General features: G+C 39.4%; 1 protein-coding gene across 5 annotated transcripts in view; it reads right to left on the bottom strand.

The window, feature by feature from the left end:
* The window catches only part of ZNF385D (zinc finger protein 385D), a 978,174-nt gene that overhangs the window by 241,372 nt on the left and 716,642 nt on the right, over positions 1-20,160 (bottom strand). For all 5 annotated transcript variants that reach the window (XM_021069745.2, XM_003132072.6, XM_021069747.2 and 2 more), the window contains one exon: positions 1,339-1,481. In XM_021069745.2, coding sequence (XP_020925404.1) covers positions 1,339-1,481 — 143 coding nt within the window. The remainder of the gene's footprint in view (positions 1-1,338; positions 1,482-20,160) is intronic.

Genomic DNA, 20,160 nt, shown 5'->3' on the forward strand with positions numbered 1-20,160 from the left:
AAGGATTTCAGAGGGAGGAAACCCAGGCACTTTAGTATGGTCATTCGAGAGTCCGGAAATTTGAGTCCCAGCAATTTTTTTTTTTTTTCTACTCTTATTGAAATACCTAGAATTAGAAAACTCTACTTTGGAAATCTGATCTTTATGCTGCTCTACTTTTGTTCCATCAATTTCAAAAGAAGATTCCTATGAAAAAACACTTCACGCCCCCAAAAGCAAAGCAATTACTGTGATTGTCCCTGGTCTTAGTAAAGGCTAGCATATAACTGTATCATCTCACTGGCATGTCCAAAGTCCCTGTGAAAAAGCATGATTAAGGAAAATAAGACTCACTTCTGTCTCCTCAAGGAGAATGATCTAATTGTGGGCAGATTTTTTTTTTTTTTTTAATCCATCATGCGGACAAAATGTCGCAACAAGAAATCTGTATTATTTAGCTCACTGGGCACTCTTAATCCCCTTTGCATTGGTTGTGTTGACATGTCCTGTCATTGATAAACTCAGACCTGCATTATACAGCTGCTGAAAGCCAAATCAGATGATACTAGAAAAAAATGTCACTCACAGGCTTCTAACCTTTTCAACCTTTATTTCTATTTCCATCCTAAGAATATTGTCACGTTTCGTACAAAAACACACACACATGAAAAAAAAAACCATGATGAATATGAGGAATCTGCCAACTTACAAAGACATGCTTAGGAGTGAAAACAGAGGAAAGTAAGTATTGAACTGGCATAGAGAAGCCTGTTGATAAAGCCCACAAAACAAAGTCATTTAAGAAAGACAAGTTGAGGAACTGTAGCTGAACAGGAAGGAAAAAAGTGAAAATTCATGCTACTAGAACCCTAAGTTGTTTCAAGTTAAAGAGGAAAAATGTGCTCTAAACATGGAATGTATCACTCTTGCAATTATCAGGGTCTTCTTTATTAAATTAGAGAAATAACAAATTTAAAAATTAAAGTAGAAGGCCCAGAGAGAGGAAACATGCATTTCAGTTTTCAGACATCTACTTGAATTCAAATGCTCTATCAAATTCATTAAAACTCAAGTTAAACTATGAATAAAATGGTTACTGTTGCCCAGAAAGGCACTAAAAGGGAAACATGAACTCAGGATCAACCCAATCAGATGGAATCTTTTTTTTATTTTCCCTTGAAGGAGCCTGGCTCTGGGGATCTTACACAACCAGGCAGACAACTAACTCTGCTGGGCTTTCAGACAAGCTATGGAGTAAAGCATAGAGTAAAACAAAGGTGGTGACCAGCTCACCCCTGGCCCTTAAGGTTTCCCAGTACCTACCACCCTTGCATATGCATATTTGGCCATGGGACTTACCGCGTTAAAATTGGGGAAGAGGTTGACTGCGGCCGCAGTGTCAAGAGGAAAGGGAAGAAACGGCTTAATATCCAGCGATGGTTGCAAAGGAGGGGCTGGTGGACGGACCAGGGCTGGGAGAGCAGGACTCTGGCATGTACCACCTGCACAGAGAACAAAGGGAGTGATCAGGGACATTGTGCATATAAAACGCACGGCACACAAACACCAAGGTCTCTTTTGAGTCCAAGAGGCCAGCTTTATGGGTCACTGGAAAAAACAAGACATGGAGTGTATTGACTTCAACTGGGAACTGGCCAAGGAGCAGATGTGCCATTAAGCAGAGGAAGCCAATGGAGCTGCTCCCTTTTCCCTCTTGGATTGTAACTATCTGGTTATGTAAGTAATTATTAAAATTTCAAACATTTCATACTCCCCAACCCATCCTTCTTCTCCTTCCTAGAGCTCTGGATCCAGTCAGCAACAAACCTGTAACCAAGATCCCTTGATTCCAAGGGAAAACTCCTCCGATGTTCCCCCATCCTTCTTTGAAAATGAACTTCGGCTCAAAGTATGCATCCAGTCTGAGTGATTCGTTTACAGAGCTGCTCTTTTCCACCCCATCCAAAGCTCTGGCAGCAAGATGACATGAACCTGGCACGGAAAAGAAACTTAACCACAAACACAGGCAGCCGTACCTTACTGCCCAGGCAACTGGAGGATTAAAACCAACAAATCCAGCTACAAATCATGTGATCTCTGAGCTACTCAGCACCCCTATGGCTTTGAACATTCAAGACTACCTGCCTCCTTTCCAGTCACGAGTAGGTGGAATGTAGAAGGTCACCAATGAGCAGGCAATGTAATATTATGGCAACACAGACATCTCCTTTGCATACCAGTGTGTAGTCGTCTGTTTGCAAGGGAGTCACACCTTTGCCCCCTGTTCTAGGACTCCACTGGACTCAAGCTCAAAGGACAGAAGCCCACCTCCGTATTCAGTCTCTCCTATTTTGGTAACATTCCAAAACATCAATTTGCTGTTAATTAAAGACTGTTTGAATCCTAGGAAACTGTTAAAATATGCCAGCATTCTTTTAATCTGAGAGGCAAGCAACAGACTGTAAAAACCTGCTGGTGAGAATCCAAAAAGCATGAAGAAAACAAAATGCAGTGGGATTTTTCCTTTCTCATGGAAAAGAATTCTAGGAGACAGAAAAAAGAAGAAAGTTTCCTGTCTGTGCCACTGACTTGCCTGCCATCTTGTTTTTAAAACAAAGTAGCATGAATTCCCGTACCAATCATCTTTACAAATCTCAATATCAGTTCTGGTCAACTGACCAACATCTTGCCCTTGCTTTACCTGACAATGGTAAACATTTGAAAAAATGACTCTTCCATGCTAAAGCCAACCCTATTGGACCAGAGGCTCTACTAACAAGGTGGCTGACTTAATACTGATAACAGAAGCCATCCACACAGGATTTAATTAACCATACCAAAAACATCATTAGTTCTCCAGGCTGCAGGTATAAAATCAGCTGGAGCCAAATTAACAAAAACAGTATTTTTCCCACTCTTTTTTACTTCCCTCTTGAAACACTCCTCAACAACAAGGCCGACAACTGCACATTTGCATCAGGAAACCACTTAAAATAAAAAGTAGTACAAGTCAAGAAATAGAGGGAAGGTGTTAAAACAAACAGAAATAAAAGCAAAATACAACAAGTCTACATTCACCAGAGCACACCGTAAACTTATTTTATTGTCCACCTGGTGGTGTACGTTCTTAGAGAGGGCATTCATAAAACTCGGATGATAGGCCTGTCATAAGTTTAGTATTGCTAACAATCTTTCTTTTGATGAAAAGTTAAAGAACCGAAATAAAATTTTGGTGGGTGAATCTTTAGAAAACTCAGAAGTAAAATAAGTTTCAGTTGAAATCAGTGGTGTGGTTTAACAAGTCCACAAATAAGAGTGAGCTTTAAATAAGTCATTTTAAATTACTGTCTGTGTCACATCATGCTTTGCAGAAGGTATACATTCATTACCTTGATTGACCCTAAAACCTCAGTAAACCAGGTACGGGCTCACATAATATCATGGAGAGAAAAATTAAGTTGATAAACTCTTTAGCTGTTTATGCTGGTTGCATAGAAATAGTCCACTCTTAAAATTACAAGAATGCAATTTAACAGGAACACATTCTGGAATTATTTTATTTACAGGCCCCCCTCTGGTTCAGGACATCCAAAGAGCTTCAGGAAAAGCTCAAGCTTCTTTTCTTATCCACCACGATGAGAGGAACAAAGAATAAATAAATACACTTTGATTTGATTGCTAAGGCAAGTTGATTCCCACCCCACTTCCTCTGAGACACTCATTCCATTTGCCTTTCTTTATACATACAGTTCAAAGCCCTCTCTCAGTGTTGCAACTGAGGTGTCCTACTTAGGGGATAAAAAATATCCAAGAAGAATTATAAAATGGGGTGGGAGGGAGCTGGGGATATTATTTGGATTCATCCCTTCCTATCTGTTTGAAGAGAGAAACCTAAAAGGTTGTTGGAAAACAGAGGGCATGTGACCACATATTCTTTAGCCAACTGCCCTGCAAATCCTGGTGTAGTGGATACTCTAGTGTGCTCCCCATAGCCCCCTTCTGGACCAAGGCACACAGCCCCCCTAGGGGGGCAGGGGGGCTGCCACTGATGACTCTCACCTGAGATGCTCTTGGGTCAAGGGTCAAGGTCAAGCTTCATCCCATGCAATGGCAGATTAATGCAGGGGTTTAATGGCCTCTCTCCCTTGCCTCAAGGCAGGGTGACACTGAAGCCCTATTTTAGCTCTTAAGCTTCTCATAGAATCTGGGACAGACTGAGGCCTCTGTTGTGACGGCATCACACTTCAACTTCTCCCTTTGCCCAATTCTGCATCTCTCACTCCTCACAGAAGATACTGCCCCAATAAAGAGTCCACTTCCAGAAAAACTTGACCTATGATACCACAGTATTCTACTTAATGAGACTAAGTGAAATGCTGAATTACTTTATTTGAAAAGAGATAATGGCTTCTCCATCTAGAGCATTAATATTGCAAGACACAAAACTGAGGTACCTCTTATAAATGATTTGTGACAGTTCTGGTTTTAAAAGTAGGATAAGTTCTGAAATATTTTACTTGTCTCAATCTGCGTAGACTCAGCAATAAGAATTCTATTTGCCAAGAGTGTAGAATCAAAACCAGCAAACGTATTTCATCTGAAAGCAGACTAAAATATGCTTCTTGAGAAAAGAGCTATTTCATTCTTTCATTGTTTAATAGAATTTACCACATTTAGGACATGAGTATCTGTTTATTATTATTTTCTTTATTATAAAGCTATCTTGAGGAGTTTCTGGTGGCCTAGTGCTTAAGGATCTGGCATTGCTGTTGCTGTGGTACAGGATCGATTCCTGGCTTAGGAACAGCTGCATACCTCGGCTGAAGCCAAAATATCAAAAAATAAAAAAATTACCTTGACAATAATAAACATCAAAATATATGGTGAATTTGTAAACAGGCCCGTTGTTAAAAAAAGAGTTGTTTTATTGTTATCATTTACCAATAGTGTTGCTTCATTCATTGGAATGTCACATTTCAGGAAATATTGATGTTCTTAATTTAAGGAAAATATTTTGAAGCCTCCATGGGGTGGGAACTGAAAATATGCAAATTCCTGCCCTTTGTATGTGAAACACTGCCTATATCTAGTACTACATATTTCAGAGCTTATGTAATTTTAACTTACATGGTTATAACAAATTAAACTTTAACAAATTATTCAAATTTCAGAGCAGTTAATATCTCCCTACACCAAATATCTTATATACCTTTAAAGTCAAAAAATCAAAAAACATTAATAGAGTAGAGATTAGTTATTATCGTTATACTGAGTAAGGTACTGTAATGAAGGTAAATGAAGTAAAATACCATGAAGTAAGTGATCTAAGCTCACAAAACTACACTCTGTCTCTTTTTAACGCATTTTTTTAGTTTATATTCTTCTTTTTTTGATAAACTAGTTCATCTTTTTTTAAAAATTATTTTTATTAATTCCATTATTGTTGGTTTATAGTGTTCTGTCGATTTTCTACTGTACAGCATGAAGGTACCTCAGAAAACTAAATATATTCATATTTAGAATTTAGAATTGAACTATGGAGCAAAAATATGATATAACTTTGGTCTATTCATAAAAGCGGTATATTCACAAAAGTATGAATTTGTGACTAGAATAACCTATTTGTTAATAGAATATGTTAATAGAGACTATCTGAAAAAGACAAATCCACTTCAAAAGTTTGTGTTTTTTTGAAAATCAAATTAAAATGTAAATTTGGAAATGTCTGCTTTCGATAACTTCTATAGATAAATAGGAATTCTAAAGCAGTGGTTGGCAGTTGAAGCTATCATGTAAGAGATAATATATATAAAGTGCCTAGCAGAGTGCTGGGCCAGGAGGTGCTAAGTGAAGCATTATTATTGACGAAGCCAATAAATTCCAAAGGAGATGTTCAGGTTGGTCCAGACACGAACCTGGGCTCCCTGAAAGCAGCCAATCAAGATAATTCCCAGAGCACCTGCATATGCTTCACTTTATTTCCACCCCTGCAGAAGGAAAGACTTCACTATAAAAGGTTACTTTGTATATCAGTACTTTGAAATATTCTTTGAGAGAGGGATAGTATTCTTTCCATATTACAGGACTTTTAACCTTGAACTTCTGTACTTGATCCATTCAAGGTTCATCAAACTGTCACAGATGTCCTGCCTGACAACTTAACCTATTACTTAATCCTTCATTTCCCCAAATGACAAAACCAAAGTACAAAATGATCAGGAGTTGCTCCTGATAAATATTCATGACAATATTCTAAAGTGTACACTTTAGAGCTTTGAATCATGGAAAAACAATATGCATATATAATAAATACTTACTATTAAAATAGATTATTATTACATACTATATATGTATATATACATAAATATTATGTGTGTGTATATATATATATATAAAATCTACATTTATAGAAAGCAGAAGAAATTTCAGATTTCCTAATAGGAAAAATAATTTCTATCATAACTTTTTTCTTTCACCATCAATTTAATCATATATATAACATATATATAATTATATACATACACACACACATATATATATGCTTATCAATATTGATATATATATATTTCAATAGTCAACAGTGAGCCATAGTTAACTGCTAAACTATTCAGAATATTCATACCTAAATGGAAAGCATCAAGAACATTTTATATAACATCAAGTCCCAGGTAGTTACTTGCAAAGCAACTACTTGATTGACATGGAATATTACCCACGCCCATTCCCAACTATTTCAGTTAGAACCTGCCAGCCCACTGGGGTAAGGAGAGGCACAACAGGATCTCTGGGGTCTGTGAGATAGTGTACATAAGAGTTAGATCTGATACTACTAACAGGAAGCAGAATAGAAGTGATGGATTTGGGGCATAAAGGCAAAACCTGGTGTGACACAAAGCACTGGCCATGGAATGCTCTTTTTAGTGAAACTGGCCAGCCAGAGTGGGTGGGAGTGAATGTTGAGAACGCAGCTAAATTTTATAAATCTGTTGAGTAATTGGTATGAACTAGGGCTGCTATACCCTTAATTCCTTTCAAATGCACATTAATTCTGCCAGGGATCTATTATAATACCCAATTTACAAACTCAAAATCCAAAGCAGTCACCTAAAATACATCCCGCCTAAACTCATACAATGTAATAAATGGCATCTGAGATAAACCTGAGTAACCTTAACAGTTTCCAATGCACTGAAGCAAATAGCTTTTAACTTAAAGCAACAAACCCAAACAAATCAAATGACCATAAAAAAGAATACTCTCTGAAGTCAGTTTTTTCATACAAGGCAAGCCAACTCCCTTGCAGCCAGAACAGAATGTACTAAATCAAAAATCTTGTGAGAAAATTTTATTACTGCTCAAGAAAAAAAAAAAGTAATAGACATATTCTTTGTATATATACAATGGAACACTACTCAGCCATAAAAAGAATGAAATAATGCCATTTGCAGCAGCATGGATGGAACTAGAGACTCATACTAAGTGAAGTAAGTCAGCAAGAGAAAGACAAATACCATATGATATCACTTATATCTGGAATCTAATATAAGGCACAAATGAACCTTTCCACAGAAAAGAATCTCATGAACTTGGAGAACAGACTTGTAGTTGCCAAGGGGGAGGGGGAAGGAGTGGGACGGACTAGGAGTTTGGGGTTAGTAGAGGCAAACCGTTGCATTTGGAGTGGATAAGCATTGAGGTCCTGCTGTATAGTACAGGGAACTATATCTAATCACTTGTGATGGAACATGATGGAGGATAATGTGAGAAAAAGTGTGTGTGTGTGTGTGTATGCATGACTGGGTCACTTTACTGTACAGCAGAAATTGGCAAAACATTGTAAATCAACTACAATAAAAATAATAGTAAATAATAATAATAATAAAAGAAAACATAAAAAAAAGAAAGTGTCCAGAAGACACAAATATCCTATCAAACATGTTTCAAAAGCCGTCCGGTTCACATTCTTTAACATTTACTTGACAAATCAGAAAAACAAATAGGCATTTATTGCATTCCCTTGTGTGGCTGCCTCTCAAATACTCAAGGTCCTTAGTCGAGGATTACAATGGGTAGTTTGTTGTTGAGATTATTTTTCACGCTTTGGGAAAACTGTATGTTTACTATGTTTCCTTAAACCTCCGTGATCCAAACTCCCATTCAGCTCCTATCTTTGTTTAAATGCTGTCCTCAGTTAAAAGATACAATTAGAAACAGACTTTGAGATACAATTTGAATTTAGTGTCACTTGGCCACAATTTTTCTTTTACTGCTTTAATTTCTCCTCTGTTTTGGATTGTTGATTTACCCATGAGGGTTTGGAAAATTCACCCAGCACCTTCTACCTGAGGAGAAAGGTTCTCATTGGCTTAAGGTGACTTGGAAGTTCAACTCAAAAGTTAAAGCAGCATCTGGTCCCAAGGGGCAGCTGGCAGCACTAAGCCACACAGGGTGGTGACTGCTGCTTCACACATCCGGCTCTAGACCACAGAGAGGAATGAGATGAAAACGGGGAGTGAGTCAGGGAGACTGGAGCACCACTGGGGAAACAGTGATTCAGGAACGTTCACCCAAGTCAACTGTCTGCCTTGAATTTTACTCATGATAGAAAGCATACAGGTGAGGGATCCATTTTTCCTGGTCCAAACTCTTTATTTATTCATTTTAAGTCGTGGTATTGAAACAGTCTGGTAAACCCAATGGACTACTACTCAGCCATAAAAAAGAATGAAATGATGTCATTCAAATAATGTGGATGGACCTAGAGATTATCATACTAAGTGAAGTAATAATTCAAACAGAGAAAGACAAATACTATATGATGTTACTTATATGTAAAATCTAAAATATGACAAAACCAAATTTATCAAGGAAAAAGAAACAGACTCACAGACACAGAGAAGACTTGTGGTTGTCAAAGGGAGGGTGGGAGGGAAGGCTGGGGAGTTTAAGATTAGCAGAGGCAAACTACCATGCATAGAATGCATAAAAAACAAGGACTGAGCTTCTTTGCAGAACAGATGCTGACTCACAGACATTGAAAAACTTACGGCCTCCCAGAGGAGACAGTTTGGGGGGTGGGGGGATGTGCTTGGGCTGTGGGATGGAAATCCTGTGAAATCAGATTGTTATGATCATTATACAACTACAGATGTGATCAATTCATTTGAGTAATAAAAAAAAAACCCCAAAAAATAAAAAAAACAAGGTCCTACTGTAGAGCACAGGGAATTACATTCAATATCCTGTGATAAACTGTAATGGAAAAGAGTATAAAAAATAAAGTTTTTACAAATAAATAAATAAACAAACAAATTCAGTAAATCACCTCAAAACTCCTTTTGGAAGGAAGTTAGGAAAAAAGGACTAACTAAGGTTTTCTCTGTCATCTTCATCGAATACCATGACCAAAATCAAAATACTGCTTTTATCTAGTTGCCAATATACTGAGTCAAGTCTTCACTAGAAGAAAAGTGGAGTCTCTCACTGATTGAACCCACTTTCGTGACAATTTCTGGGCCTGGGAAACACTGTGAAGATTCCATTAAGAGTACCACAGCAAGAAGTTTTAGATATTCCATCCGATATGTCCCTCTGCAGGTCAGCCCCTCTCAAACTGTTTTTAAGTCAGGACAGTACCTCCTCACAGGGAATTTTGCCTGGAAACTTCCTCTCAAGTCTGCACCAGTAACTGCCCCAGCAAGCATATAAAATTTTCCGCAAGAGGAATTTCCTAAGATTTAATCCCACAAAATCACTTGTAATAAAAAGGTGCTCTACAGGGAACTATACTCAATATTTTCTAATAACCTATAAGGGAAAACAATTTTTAAAATACATATATATGTATGTATAACTGAATCACTTTTCTGTACATCTGAAACTAACACAACATTGTAAGTCAACTATACTTCAAATAAATTAATATTTTAAAAAAGAAATGAAAAAAAAAAAAAGATAGTCTAATGGTGAGCTGTCCCGTATGCTAGTCTTAAGCCATGTGTGGCTATTTTAAATTAGAATTTAAGTTCAATTAAAAATTCAGTTTCTCAGTCACACCAACCACATTTCACAGGTTTGGTAGCCCCCTGCGGACAGAGGCTACCTCATTGTATACTGTGGTTAAAAAGATTTTCATTATCACAGAAAGTTCTATATTAGACTTTTCAAGCATCAGTGGAAAAACCAACACTCTCTAGTGAGGAGTAATTTACAGATAAGGTGCCTGATATAGTCTGTTCCAGAATGCATTGCTGACAGGAGGGAAGTCTTGCTTTCTTCTGGGTCCTTCTCCCTGTGGAGTTGAGGACAAGAGGTTTCCTAAAGCAAAACATGACCACTGTCAGAAGGCAGATCCTGCTGGCATCAGGCCAGCAAGAATTAGTCATCCATTTCTGGAGAAGACAATGGCCAGTCTATGAATCTTCTTGTGTGATCGATGATGCTAACACTCAAAGGGCAACCTAATTTTAAGAATTTAATGCTGAAGTCATAGTAATGAATAACGACTCCTTTGAATAAAGATGGTACCACATCTTCAAAGATGCAAAAAGGGCCAGTCCTGGGGCAAATGGATGGATGTTTATTAATACCAGATAATCTTTTTTTTTTTTTTTTGCCACACTCAGGGCATATGGAAGTTCCCAGGCTAGGATGCGAATCAGAGCTACAGTTGCCAGCCTACACTACAGCTGCAGCAATGGGGGATCCCAGCCATGTCTGTGACCTGCACCACAGCTCAGGGCAACGCTGGATCCTTAACCCACTGAGCGAGGCCAGGGATCATACCTGCATCCTCATGGATACTAGTTGGGTTCATTAACACTGAGAAGGAGAACTCCTGATAATCTTTTTTTTTCCTTTTCTTTTTTTTCTCTTTAGGGCTACAACCGTGGCATATAGAAGTTCCCAGGCTAGGGGTTGAACTGGAACTATAGCTGCTGGCCTACACCACAGCCACGGCAACACCAGATCCAAGCTGCATCTGTGACCTACACCACAGCTCACAGCAATGCTGGATCCTTAACCCACTGAGCGAGGCCAGGGACCAAACCCTAGTCCTCATGAATCCCAATCCAATTCGTTACCACTGAGCCACGATGGGAACTCCCAATGTCTGTTAGTTCTTGAGGGTGCTACCACAAAGCTTCTATTTCACCAAAGTTAGTCACAATCTAGTGTCATTAGTAGCCAAGTGTTCAAATACAGCTAACATAGGCTGTTAAACCCACCGAACTACAGCTGTCTCTCAGGGTAATTCTGTTCATAATATCCAGGCTTTAGTCATCTCGCTTTTTAAAGAGGAAAAAAAAGATGCTGGCATCTTGTGACGTGGTCTGGTTTCTCTATGATCTGTGCTTTCCATTGGGACTTGCCCTATTGCTCTATAGCTGATATACAGTTCCCTATTCTACAGCCTGATAAATATCTTTCTTTCTCCATGTCTTTTCCAGATCACATAACTGTGTTATATTCTTTGCTTCCCCTCTAAGCCTTTGCTGATCTGTGTAGACACTCAATGTGACCCAAGGTTTTAATGAAATCTCTCCTGAGCTTAAATGATTAATTTGCATGGTTTTCTGGGGACCATCAAGGTGAGTTAGGGAAGAATCACACAAATTAGGGGACACTTTTGTTTATCTCCCTAAGGTGTCCCCTAATGTAAATGGCGAGGTTATTAGTTGAGGGGCAGAATGCCTAAGGAAAAGCATGTCTAAGAGAAGACAAGCTAGGTTTTTAACATAATGAGTTTGAAGTGGAAGTGGAAATGTAGCCACTGGCTAGTAGAGCTTAGCTTAGAAGACAGTTCTGGATGGACTTTATTATTTATGTATGTATGTATGTATTTGTTTTTAGGGCTTCACCTGCAGAATATGGAAGTTCCCTGGCCAGGGGTCGAATCAGAGCTACAGCTGCCGGCCCTACACCACAGCCACAGCCATAGCAACACGGGATCTGACCTGTGCCTGTGTCCTACACCACAGCTCACGGCAACACCGGATCCTTAACCTACCGAGCAAGGCCAGGGATCAAACCCACATCCTCGTGGATCCCAGTTGGGCTTGTTACTGCTAAACCACAACGGGAACCTCCTCTGTGTAGATTTTAAACACAGGAAACAGTGGAAAGGGATCAGGTAGGAAGTGAAATCATGGTCATGAAAAAGATTTCCTTGGGAAACCGCAGAGCAAAGGGACCAGGGTCTAAGGCTGAATCCTGAGGACCATTAGGCCAGGGAAGAAGACTGAGAAGGACTGGAGAGAGAATAAGACAGAGATGGACGGATGATCACCCTGAGGCAAGAGGGAGAGGATGGCTGTTTGCAAAAGGAAGCTGTACATGTATGTGTAACTGGGTCACCAGGCTGTACGGTAGGAAAAGAAAAATAATGTATTGGGGAAATAAAATTTTTTTAAAAAATTTTAATAAATAAATAAATAAGGAAGGTGCTGTCAGCACTGTCTAAAGCTGACCAAGTAAAATGGCAACTTCTGTGAGAATTTACGTCATCGAAATGATGAGTCATTTAGTGGATAACATCAAAGTGAAGTCACCTTATCACAGATAATTGGTTCCAGGACCCCTTGCATACCCAAATCTGAGGATGCTCAGGTCTCATATAAAATAGCAAGCTATTTGCACATTACCTAAACACACATCCTCCTGGATACTTTAAATCATCTCTAGATCACTTATACTACCTAATACTATGTAAATGTTATGTAAATTGTGGTAGATCTAATATAAAAGCCACCTAAATAGTTGTCTGTGCCCAACAAATGCAATTTTTGCTCTTTGTGACTTTCTGGAATTTTAAAGAAAAATATTTTCCATTCACAGCTGGCTGCATCTGCAGATACAGAACCTGTGGATACAGGGGACTGACCGTAAATCAAAATTAAAACTTCCTTCTCTTTGAAAGACAGCATTCAAAAGAAAAAAAGGCAAGCCATTGACAAGACAAATATGTATGCAACACATATATCTAACAAAAGGCCTGTATTTGGAGTGCATAAAAACCTCTTAGAGGAGTTCCTGCTGTGGTGCAGTGGGTTAAGAATCTGACTGCAGCAGCTTCAGTCACGGCAGAGGTATAGCTTTGATCGCCAGCCCTGCACGGTGGGTTAAAGGACCTGGCATTGCCATAGCTGTGATGCAATTCACAGCTGCAACTCAGACTCAATCTCTGGTCTGGGAACTTCCATATGCTGTGGATGCAGACAAATAAAAAGGCAAAAAGTTTTACAGACATTCCACAAAAGAAGAAATACAAATGGAAAACATACAAATGAAAATATGCTCAACATCACTGGGGAAATGCAAATTCAAACCACAAGATATTACTATCACCCAGTAGAAGGGCAAAACTTAAAAAGAAAAACAATATCAAGTGTTGGCAAAGGTGTAGAACAACTGGAAAATTCATAATTGTTAGTAAAAAAAAATGCAAAATAATATAGCATTTCAGACAAATTTGGCAATTCCTTCACCCACTCTATGATCCTACAATCTCCTAAGTATTTACACATTAAAAATAAATATAGGTAGTTCCCGTCGTGGTGCAGTGGTTAACGAATCCGACTAGGAACCATGAGGTTGCGGGTTCGGTCCCCGCCCTTGCTCAGTGGGTTAACGATCCGGCGTTGCCGTGAGCTGTGGTGTAGGTTGCAGACTTGGCTCGGATCCCGCGTTGCTGTGGCTCTGGCGTAGGCTGGCGGCTACAGCTCCGATTCGACCCCTAGCCTGGGAACCTCCATATGCCACGGGAGCGGCCCAAGAAATAGCAACAACAACAAAAGACAAAAGACAAAAAAAGACAAAAAAATAAAATAAAATAAATATAAAAAATGAATAAATATAGGAGTTTCCATCATGGCTCAGTGGTTAATGAACCTGACTAGTATCCATGAGGATGTGGGTTCAATCCCTGGCCTTGCTCAGTGGGTTAAGGATCTGGTGTTTCTGTGAACTGCGGTGTAGGTCACAGATGTGGCTTGTATCCCGCGTTGCTGTGGCTGTGGTATAGGCTGTCAGCTGTAGCTCCTAACTGACCCCTGGCCTAGGAACCTCCACATGCCTTGGGGGCAGCCCTAAAAAGACAAAAGACAAAAAACAAAAATAAAAAAATAAATACATATACCTGCACACACAAAAAGAAAGAGAGAAAGAAGTCACTTTCGAAGAGGGTTAGGGATGGATGAGGGGATTTGGATCAGGGTCTACTGCGGAAAATTAATTTAACAACTTGGCTGGGAAGGAAAGGTAAAGTAGGAGACTACAGATATGGACAAACAAGTTTTTAAGGTACGAAAAAGAACTAATTCCACCTAGAATATTTACTATAACTCATTTTTGGAATGGCAAGTTTCAACTAGCAATTAAGCCTAAAACATGGGAAGCCACGGCAGTATATTAAACATTAACTTTTGTATTTATCTCTCAGTGGGATCCCATTCCACATTTCCTCTAAACTTACATCAAAGTAGGGCAAATACCCCATCATCTAGTCCCAGTTCAGGACACAGTTCAAGTACAACTATAGAGCAATTTACAGATGTCAGTGTAGAAGGAGCACTCCCCTGGTACCCTACCCTGCCCTGCATCTGCTCACATCCCACTGCATCTCCTTGCTCGCATGAGGATGCTGGGTCTTGAGGAGAATGTCTACTGTAATCCCCCTTGACTTCTATGTATTCAGGGGCTCCTGGTACATACTTAGTGATTTGTTGTAGTTTTCTAGGAATGGATGAATGGACATACAGATAGTGGAGCAAACGATTGACCCAGTGAAACTAAATCACAGCCTGCCGAGACAGTTTACCCTTGCTTCTGTTGTGCCCAAATTAACAATCTTATCCATTTCAAAACTCAGGAACTTCCCTGACGAACTAGAAAAAGGGAGTAATTACAGAGTTTACTGAAGTACCTTGGTAACTTGTGAGGAACATTTTATCAAAGATTTTTAATCCAATGAAGCTTCCATGGTTGATTTTTTTCTTTAAAATAATAAATGGTCCAATCATAAATGGAATCTTTTTAGATTATAATTTTATTAACATTTTTTCCTCTGCACTACATAAATTTCTTACACGTGTTTCATTCTTAGGTATGAATTTATGCTATCCTGTCAACAGCTCCCCTTTCTTCCACAGGCATAAAAGTGATGCAGGTGCCTCACAACCCTGAGAGAAAAGTTGTATTCCTTACGCTTCCTTTTGAAATGAATACTTTGAAGTGGAACACTTAGAGTCCTTCCTGGTCCTTCTCCCTGGCTTAATTGCACTCTAAACACAATCACCTACAAGCTAAAGATTAGGCACCCTGAGCATAATTGCCTGTGGGTTAAAGATTATTAGCACATGATGTTTTTCAGGAACTTTCCTAGTTTGTTCTAATCTCTGATCAATATGCCCTTTTCCCAAGTACTGTTATTGAGGCAATAACCCAGAAGTCCACCATCACAAACCTCTCCTGACTGCAGCTTTGATGACTAAGATTCCCCCAAAGAAAGAAGAATGCATGTTTGTCCCAATCCTGATTCCTATCTGCAAACCTGTTTTTCTCCTTTTTACTATTCAACTCCAGCAATCCTTTGGGGGCAGGGGGAGGGCACAGTCTTTAAGGCATTAGCCTGCTGTGACCCTCCTTTGCTGGCAAAGCAATAAAGCTATTTTTTTTCTTCTTTACCCAAAACTCTGTCTCTGCATTTCAATTCAGCACCGACAGACAGAGGCCGAATTCTGGCAACAAAAGCAGCAACATTTCAACTCCTACACACAGGCAGTGCAAGGTCTTCTGTGGCATCTATGTCCTTTGTCCCCTCACAGCCTTACAAATAAGGAAATGGAGCAATGGTAAAGTAAGACAATTGTTCAAGTTCACACAATAAGTTCTAGAGACAGGATTGGAAACCAAACATTCTACTTCCAAAGTCAAAGCTCTTATATTAACATTTTATTCAGAGGATGGCTTTTTTTTTTTTTTTTGGATGACCTGTAATAGAGGGGGGAAAAAATCCATAAATAAAAGCTGGTTTCAATTAAACTAGGCCAAAACCAATCAGATCAATGATACTAAGATTCAGTCATTTGTAAGGCACTGGATTATTGAAGGAACAATTTCATGTTCCTTGCCTTTACTGGGGCTTATAACACAGTATATGGCATATTATGCATATGTTGAGTCTACCAGATACCATAATGCTATAGACTGAATGTCTGTGCTCCCCCTCCCCCCACATCAATATATTAAGACATGAACTCCCAACATAAAAATATTTGGGAGTTCCCATCGTGGCGCAGTGGTTAACGAATCTGACTAGGAACCATGAGGTTGCGGGTTTGGTCCCTGCCCTTGCTCAGTGGGTTAACAATCCGGCGTTGCCGTGAGCTGTGGTGTAGGTTGCAGAGGCGGCTCGGATCCTGCGTTGCTGTGGCTCTGGCATAGGCCAGTGGCTGCAGCTCCGATTCGACCCCTAGCCTGGGAACCTCCATATGCCGCGGGAGCGGCCCAAGAAATAGCTAAAAAGACAAAAAAAAAAAAAAAAAAAAAAAAAAAGAATATTTGGAAGAGGGGTCTTTGGGAGGTGATTAGGTCATGAGTGTGGAGTCCTCAAGAATGGTCCCAGTGCCCTATCAAAGGGGTCCTAGAAAGATCCCCTGCTTTTTCCATGATGTGAAGTGGCCATTTAAGAACCAGGGGGTGGGCTCTCCCAGACACCAAATCTGCTGGTGCCTTAATCGTGGACTTCCCCACCTTCAGAACTGTGAGAAATAAATGTCTGATGATCACAAGCCATCCGGTCTATGACACTCTGTTAGAGCTGCCCAAATAGACTAAGAAACAAGTGTTCATCCAAAGGTAATAGATTTTTATTCTACTTGAATGAAACCTGTTATTTGTTCAGGTCTCCCTTTCACTCTCTACATATCCAGAATGTAGAAACTGTATTTACATCCATCATAATTAATTCTATTGAACTTAATGGTACTTTCATTATAGCCATGGCACAAAATTTCTAGGAAAGGCCACTGGAGTTAGTGCTGGGCGACGTTGAGAAATAACCATTGAAGCAAAAACTATGTCACCATTACTATCCTCAAATTAAATAAAATGTATTAAGAACAACGAAGATCCCAGTTTTGCTATCTTAAGGGGTTTATACTTAACACATCCCATTTGTAACATCCATTAACTTCCGACATTTAGGAACTGTGAGTTCTGGTTTCCATCACTTTGGTGAACATTCTTACAAACTCTAATACAGCAAAAAGAAATTCTGATTTCAATTTCCTCAAAAACATTCCCTGTAGAGCTAACATGTGCTCTGTTTAGTCTCGGCCTCAATGTGATTGTTTCTTCTGGCAGGTTTTGCTTAAAACAAACCTAACTTGATATTTTCTTTTAATTCTGAAACATTTGGTCCTTGGAAAAGACATAAAATCAGTTACTAATGGAACTGTAGTAATTGTGGTATCCTGAAAATGACTGGCTTTAAAATGGAAGAGAAATAAAATGCTTGTAAGTGGCTGCAAGCAAGAAGATACACATAACCACATTTTATTTTTATAAGAAGTTCTGTCACTTTGAGCACTTATTACAGTCTATGTTCTGTGCTAGATGGCTTTACATAGATTATTTATGTAAACAATGAAGATATCCTTGTTCTCATTTTACAGGTGAAGAAATGGAGGCTTAGTGAGATCATTTTACTGAAGATAAACTGCCCCATTAAGGCGTTGAGCTAAGAAGAATTAGAAACCAGAGCTGTCTGATTCCAAAGCCCATATTCTTTGATTATATTACACCCTCCCGCCTCCCAAATACCTACCAAACCGTGAGTCCCACCACTTTGAAAGAGAAGTTGATGAAAGTGGAAACTGCCTCTGAGGAAAGGACCTCAGTTTCCACGTTCAAATAGCTAGGAGTCAGCAGATACAGGATTTACAAATGCAGGAGGGAAGAAAACAAAAACAAAAACAAAACAAGCACACACAAAAAAAACAGAAATTGCTTATAGCCTCAGGGAGGAGAAAGATATTATACCAAGGTTATGGAGCCATGCCCCAAATGTAACATATCATGAAAAGGAACATCTAAATTATGATAAAATAAAAGACATCATAAAATACTGCAGTTAAGATAAGGATTAAAATGAAAGGGAAGCAAATAGTCCGTGGGAGGTGCCACTGCTGGGAGCCATGTTGGTAGAGATGCCTAGCATTGAAACATAAATCCGAAATGACCTTCTAGAGAAGACCTGAGCTCACAGAATACCAGGCGCTGACCAGAAGGTCAAGATCAGAGGCCAAGACACTTAAGAGAACAGAGGTTTTTCTGCTCGCAGTGATCAGGTTCTCACTTCCTTGTGAACTGCTGCCTAACATACACAGTTCTTGACTTGCCATGGGACACACACATCTTGACTCCTGCTACTAATTCCCATCCCTTTTACTTATCTCAAACTGAGTCAGAATTAACTGATGGGTATAGGACATCACAGGAATTGTCTCTGATTTTTTTCCTTGACTCTAGATTTACTAGAAGCTCATTCTCTTATTATTCTTTAAAATGTGAGTGTCCAGAAGAGCACAGGCCTAAATAAGGTTCTAAAAGAAAAATTCAATGTATGAATAATAGTAAAATATTCCGGGAATTAAAAAGTACACTGCTGGTACATAGGGGACCGTACAGGCAGAATTAGTCAAACAGTTCCAATTACAAAGAATAATGATAAATACTAAAATAGTAACCACATCCACTATCAATTTGTGAGCTCTTTATATATACATAGGACTTTAATTTTAACAACAATTCCATTAGTTCTTAATTCAGTTTGTTAGTGGTAGAAACTGAAGTTGTATAAGATTAAGTACTTTGTAGCAGCTAATTCAAAGTAGATATGCAGGGAGTTCCCATTGTGGCTCAGTGGTTAACAAATCCGACTAGGAACCATGAGGTTGCAAGGTTAGATTCCTGGTCTTGCTCAGTGGGTTAAGGATCCGGCATTGCCATGAGCTGTGGTGTAGGCTGCAGATGCGGCTCGGATCTGGCGTTGCTGTGGCTCAGGTGTAGGCCCGTGGCTATGGCTCTGATTCGACCCCTAGCCTGGGAACCTCTATATGTCTGCCGCCAGAGCGGCCCAAGAAATGGCAAAAAGACAAAACAAACAAAAAACAAAGTAGATTATGCAAACATGGGTTGACTAATTTCAATAATACTGCTCTTTGTAAAAAATTATATTCTGTTGGAGTTCCCTTGTGGAGCAGTGGGTTAAGGATCAGGCACTGTCACTGAAATGGCTTGGGTTGTTGCTGTGGCAAAGGCTCCACTACTGGCCCAGGGATTTCCACATGCCACGGAAGTAGCCAAAAAAGAAAAAAAAAATCATATTCTATCCACTGTCCCTACAAGCCTAGGATAGGAATCCATGATACTGCTATCCTTTCTAGTACTCAGAGCATATGTTACCAATCAATCATACTTCTAGTTGGCCTCAAAATTCCTCTATAACACAACCTAAAGGTATCTAACCCATTTGATCAGAGTTTGCTATCTCCAACATATATACTCAAAATGAGCTAAACATGGTAACATAGGATGATCCCGAAGCTCATCAATCAGGTTAGAAGATGTATAAAAATGCTTCATAACCACTGGAAGATGGGTAGTGAAATAACCCTTCTGGGTCCTCATACCAAGCCATCTGGCAAAGTGTTCAGCCCTCTTTTGTTTGGAATCCGGTGAGAAGACTTTTTTGCCAAGGCTTGTGCAAGTTATAAGGATAATTGGAGACTTGCACTTGCTCCCCAGTAAGGAGGTGACTTCCATTCCTTAGCTTTTTGAAACAGTGACTATTGACACAGGTAGAGCCCCTGTGATGACTTTGAGGGGATCTCAGAGGGGGCGTGACTGACCATCTAGAGAATACACCCCTCCCATGGCCATTCTTCCTCGTCAATCTGTCTTAAAAGCAGAAGCCTGGGGACGGAGCTGACCCATGATCACCCAGAAAGTTCCCTTGGAAAGCAACTGATCCTAAAAAGAAACCAGAGAAGGAGCTTTGATCCCAGGCACAAAAAATTGGAGTTAGTCTTTTCTAATTCATGGGCTTGTTTGCCTTACATTGTAAAGATTATTTTGTGCTTTTGAAAGGACATTAATCCCAAAGGAAGAACAAAACAG

The sequence above is a fragment of the Sus scrofa genome, chromosome 13 (genome assembly GCF_054392235.1).
Source record: "Sus scrofa isolate SSC_HxYL_T2T_F1_AM1 chromosome 13, Sscrofa_HxYL_maternal_Yorkshire_Landrace_v2.0, whole genome shotgun sequence".
NCBI classification, from domain to species: Eukaryota; Metazoa; Chordata; class Mammalia; order Artiodactyla; family Suidae; genus Sus; species Sus scrofa.